The 6,000-nt window shown below is 31.5% G+C and overlaps 1 protein-coding gene across 2 annotated transcripts in view; it reads left to right on the forward strand.

Annotated features, from left to right (window-relative positions):
- The window catches only part of LOC145258110 (dnaJ homolog subfamily B member 12-like), a 103,689-nt gene extending 100,462 nt beyond the window's left edge, over positions 1-3,227 (forward strand). The window contains exon 10 of one of the 2 annotated variants that reach the window (XM_080115852.1): positions 2,149-2,517. In XM_080115852.1, the coding sequence (XP_079971978.1) occupies positions 2,149-2,261 (113 nt within the window). In that variant the 3' untranslated portion in view covers positions 2,262-2,517. Of the gene's footprint in view, positions 1-2,148 lie in introns of both variants that reach the window. The other variant, XM_080115853.1, reaches the window with a different exon arrangement.
- Positions 3,228-6,000: the final 2,773 nt, after the last annotated feature.

Consider the following 6,000-nt stretch of genomic DNA (forward strand, 5'->3'; position numbering starts at 1 on the left):
CATGTTAAGGCCTAAAATTGCACCGTTTGTTCATTTTCACCAGGATTTGATGACCCCTGGGGACTTTTGAGGCTAAATGGGGGGGGGGGGCTTGTTTACTGTGCATTCGCAGGGTATGCTTCACTTGTTTTCTTTTGTTAATGAAATATTCCATCTTGATGAACAAAACTTCCAACACATCCCAACATCTTATCTCGCTTTAATTGAGTCAATATTCAACACTGCTGCTCGCTTTTTCTTTGGTCATGAATGGTCGTAAACTTCTCTTCATACAGAAAGGAGACGCTCACTGAGAGTTTCTAAGGGTTTTATTTCTGGAAAGAATTGATTCACACAAGTAAGAGACTAAAGTCTTTTTAGCTGATTAATTGACTTAGCACTAATGGGTGGGCATAGCAGCAGATGTCTAGGGAGGGGGGGCATTTTGCTCTTAATGATTTAAAGTTTCTTTATAGCATTAGGGAGCGACTTCCATGGACAAACTCCCATTATTGACAATCCCTCTCTTTCTCCCGCATTGCTCCCATAGGCACTCATTCGAAATCCTTTCTTTCTCAGCTCGGCAAAAGGTCATGTTACTAATAACCTCGACTCCACCTTGCTTTGTCTGTTTCGTTTGACTTCATAACTAAGTTTTGATCTTCTAGGTCATCTATCTATGATTCATCCCGTGGGAATGATTTGTTTTGCAGATTTGGTGTCATTGTTTGTACTGCTCACCTTACTTGAGAATTAATTACCAGTTCATTCAGGGCGATCTTTCATGTAACGTATTCATATATGTAGCCATAAGGTTTATATATATATATATATATATATATCATATAATATATACTAGCATTTCAGCCTGGCATTGCCCGGGTGTTTGGAGTTGTATGTTGAGCAAAAAAGAAAAGTGTCAGTAGGAAGGCAGGTTCTAACTCGTACCGCGAAGGAGGAAAAGAATGGGAAAAATCATGACGTCTTTGCTGTTACAACCACCGCCAAACTAAAAGTGACGTAGGTTTAAATTAAGGCTAGACAATCGAAAAGAGGGGATGACTTTTGAGAATATCGGCGAAAAAAGCGACTCCTCCCTGTAGAAAAGTGCCCAGTTGAGGGTGGAGAAATTAATGTTTTTAGCCAATTTTTTGATATTTGTCGTCTTAAATGTCAAACTTCAAAACGATATGGATCTTGTGAAAATACGTCGCCTCTGTCGAAAGTTTTAGGCAGACATGCAAACGTACATACATACATACATACATACATGTATTGGTAGCTCAAATTTTTGACCCAAACCTATTAAAAAGCTTGCCCTATCTCTGAATACCATTTATGTCAAATTTCAAATGTTTAGACCAGAAATTGTCTGAGTAATTTGGTAGAGACCGCAGAGGTCAAATTTTTTGAAACTTTGACCCCTATTATGACCCCTTAACATTTATTGTTTTGGGCTCAAATCAAGTTAGATCCATGTCCAAGGAACCTATATCTAAAATTTCAATTGTTTATTCCAAAATTAGCGACAGTATGGTAGAGTTCTCAAAGGTCAAATCGTTGCACTTTGACTCCTTAACAGCCAAATTTCTGGCCGAAAATGGATTACAAAGATTTTCCCAAATCTCAATACCCTGTATATCAAATTTCAAGTCTGTAGACTGAAAATTGACAGTTATTGCGTAGGGAAATGTATACACACACACACAGACACACATTTATAGATAATGAAATAAGAATTACGATTAAGTTTACAAAGATAATCCAAAATAGTAAACGTAAAATATATTATAAATATTAAAGACTTAATATTTATAAAGTAATCCTAACCAGATGTAAAAGCCCAATAAAACCAAATAAGAAATAGCGCTTATGAGAACAAAGAATTAATAAAACACTTTAAGAAGAGTTAAAAACATATTTAATTTTCAAAAGGGAAACAAAAATTAAGTGGACAATCCACTAAATTGTTTCCTTTTTGAAAATTAAATGTTTTTAACTCTTCTTAAAGTGTTTTATTCATTCTTTGTTATTATATACACATAAAGAAAAACTTTTTTCATGGTTGTCTGTAAAGAGATTTATTTTAATTTGAAAATATTTGTGTAATGTATATAATAATTTCCCACGTATCCACGAAAACATAATTTTGTTTTGTTTGTTTTTCAGAAGAAACGATGATGTGGCGCGCAAAGAATTATGGTGATGTAAAATTATATCAGAAAGCTGTAAATTTGGACACTCCCTCATGTAAACGTCTCAATTCTTTGTACGGAGGCTGAAAAGACCTCCCTAAAAAAATGTCCAGTTTTTTGGCCTGACCCTCCTCTCCTTGATATGGCCAGCATGAAGGATAGTTACGTTATTCTTGTCAATGTTGTATAAAAAAATGAAAACCATTGGCAACAAGAAAAACCCACTTTTGTATAGACATTCTCTTTAAATAAGAAAAACAAAAAAATATGTTCTTTGCATACAATCACTTTTTGAAAACTATTGATCATCAAAAATAATTGATAAAAACAATGTCTGCATTGATTTAGATTTGCATATTTGCTCATTCCTGTGTGAATAACTCCACTTTGAGATAAATATATAAAATGTGAGATACCTACTTTAATATATACGTATGAATGAGATATTTTCTTAGAAAATCAAGGTCTTTAATCAGGCAAAATTGGTTTTAATTAAAAAAAAAAAAATAACAGCTGTTTCTTCATAGCTACACAATCAGAGCAAAATGACAAAATCTGTATCTTTTAGATTTACGTAAGAAAAAAATTGAAGATTCAGACTTTGTAATTATCTAATTTTGTTTTTTATTTGTTTTTCCAAGACTAATTTTGATTGATTTGAGATCCTATTCTTATCAGAAAATATCTCAGTTTATAATTGCTCTGGAATTACATACTAGAGCTCTAGGATTGTCTAATATCCATTGAGCTTAACCATTTGAGTTTGATTACGCAACCTATGTGAGTGTGTGTGTGTGTGTGTGTGTATATATATATATATATATATATATAATCATCTGGCCAATTGACAGGTAAGAAATGTGGAGATGATGATAACGTATTTGTTAATGATGGAGGAGGAAGAAGTTATGAGTCTTTCTTTCCTGCCCCCTCTCCTACCCCTTCGAGACTCCTCCATCAGTTTTTCTGCCTTTTACTTACACTCCATTTATATAAACGTGGAAGATAATTTATTGATTGTTTTTTTTTTTATTTTTTTTTTATTTTTTTTTTTTAACAATTTGTTTCTAGAAAGTTGATTAGTTTAAAACATCTTATATAATACCAGAAAAGAAATAAACACCCAGGAACCTTCTCCTTACATCTATTATTTCTTAGGTTGTAATTTAGAGATATAAAATGTATATTACTTTTATGTTTAACAGAAACTGCATCAGGATCGGTTCTAACTTTTTAATAAATGCGCACACATATGCAAATATACATTATAACACATACACACACACACACATAATGGGAAAGAGACAAAATGAAAAATTTATGCCTGATGCATTTTTGCATTTTGTTCCTCCCAGAAATTTATGAAAAGGTAAAATGTTGATATTTTCAAAAAGCAAAATTTCTTTCATGTCACTTTTTTTTTTATTTTAGTATTATTTTCTCTTAGCTATATGAATCTTACACATACATATGTGTGCGTTGGGTTAGTCTTTAGAAAGTTTTGTTTGAAACAAAACTGACACTTGTGTAGGTTGAAAAATGTTTATGCTAACAAATAAAATGAGAATTGTTTTTCTTTTTTTTATTTTTTTATTTTTCAGTTTTAAAAAATAAAATTCCGTTACAATCTCTTTGTTTCATAGTTTGAGTGAAATTTTGTTCAGATTTTAAACGAAACATAACGTAAGCGATAACCTGTAGAAAAAAAAATTGATATGTATTTTTATGCCAAGAAAACTAACCCCTCATTTGGAACAAAACCGAATTAAAATAGCAAATCTTAAACAAAGGGTTCTATATCACATTTAATAGAGCGGACTACATTTAATATTTTATGTATATGTACATAAGAAATAACTATGCATGCACACGTAATATAAAGGATACTATTCAAAATAAAAAGAATATAGCCGTAGCTACCCAGTGTTGTCTAGGAGACAGTGAAATTACTTTAATTTTACAAACTTATAAAATTTTAGTTGTAAGGGAGACCACTCTTTATGTAAAAATAAAAGTTGTTGCCCTCATCTTGATTTATCATTAATCAGCTAACAAAATAAAATCCTTAAAAAAATTTTAATAAACCGTAACAAAATGCATTTCTAATAACAATTCAAAAATTCACTAATCGGAAGCAAAGTTTGATTTTTCAACTTAAATGCTATTTGAGTCTGATTTTGTAAAATCCTACAAGATAACTTTATAGATATAGAAGATAAAAAAAATGTACAAAATTGAATAATTCTTTAATATTATTTACATATTATTATTTTTTTTTTTTTTTGTCTATTGAAATTTCTGCTTCAAATAGTGTCAGGTATACAGAAATTAAGATTTTTAAATCCTCTCAAAATACAAGTTTTGATTCCCCCCCCCCCCCCCCCAAAAAAAAAAGAGAAAAAAAAATCTATGAAATGAAGCTATTAATTTTTTTTCTGTTAACATCTTTCCAGTCCATGACCCCCCCCCCCCCCCCGGGAAAACATTCTCAACTCGGACATACAGATAATTTTTTCTCGTGCACACTTCCTGGTCTAAGTAATTATTCTGAATAAATACTAATCAAGATTTTTAACTTATGCTTTTTTTCTTTCTGTTATTTTCACACGTTGCCAATGTTCCTTCCAGCTGTAGACATTTCAGACCCTTTTTAATAGTATATCTGGTTCAAGTATATGATAAGGGATGAGGTTTAAAAAAAAAACGGGAGAGGAAGGGGTTCTTTCGTAAGAGGAGCACAACCGAACCATAATTATAATTATGATGTTTCACAATTTTTGAGATGAGGATTCGTTATTCGGATTATTTTGATTCTTCGGACTACTGTTCTCACCTCGAGTGTGATTTTCACAGCGTTTCAGTCAGTGTGACGTCTGACTTTCTTTAGGTGTATCTTGTCAAACTAGGGAATTTGGACAGAATTTAGAAACGTGAAAATCACACTCTAGACGAAAACAGTAGTCCAATGAATTCAAATAATATGAAATGTCTTTCTTTAATATTTTCCCAAATGCAAAAACAAATGTTAGCAGGAACTTACCTCTGAAGTACTATTTACCCAACTCCCTAATTAAATTATTCTATATATATATATATATATATATATATATATATATAACATATATAACTTTGTGGTGTTTGTGGGAAAGAACCTCAGAAAAATGCTCGATTTATAAAAAAAAAATTCAATATAAGGGGACCAGTTTATTGGTCAAAAAATATTGGATTCTCCTCAGTCGTTCTTCTTGGAATTGGGAGAACAACATGCAGTCCCCATTTCCGGTAAGAACAGATGAAAACAGAAGCTGAAGGGAATCCAATATTTTTCGACCTTAAATTGATCCCCTTATATTGGATTTGAAACCAACAGTACTGATGTTTTTCTGCCATTCTGTAAAATTTTAGAAAAGAAATTAGGAATCACTTATTCACGTGCAGAAATTGTGCACACGTCATCAATAAAAAAATTTTTTAAAATATGAAACGTGCGCACACGTATACTTCAACATTAATTAAAACCAGGAAGCAATTTGTCATTCTCATTCAAAATCACTTTTAAACTTCACAGTGCCACGATAAGTAAAAACCTGTCAGCCATTTTAATCTATGTTTAATATAGATAAGATATGTCAGTTTAAGATATCGTGACTCTTTCCAATCTTAAAGTGATAGAATTATTTAAACTAACAAATAGAAAGTAAATTTTTGGCTGAAATTAAAATTTCAAGTGAAACGTCAGTTGTGTTTTCGATTAAACTGTTCTCTTAAATCCAAAACATGTTATTATTTCAACCCTAATCCCTGTCTATTTTGAACCCGTACATGT

This window comes from Euprymna scolopes, chromosome 33 (assembly GCF_053919585.1).
Source record: "Euprymna scolopes isolate OS-2025 chromosome 33, ASM5391958v1, whole genome shotgun sequence".
Classification (NCBI taxonomy): Eukaryota; Metazoa; Mollusca; class Cephalopoda; order Sepiida; family Sepiolidae; genus Euprymna; species Euprymna scolopes.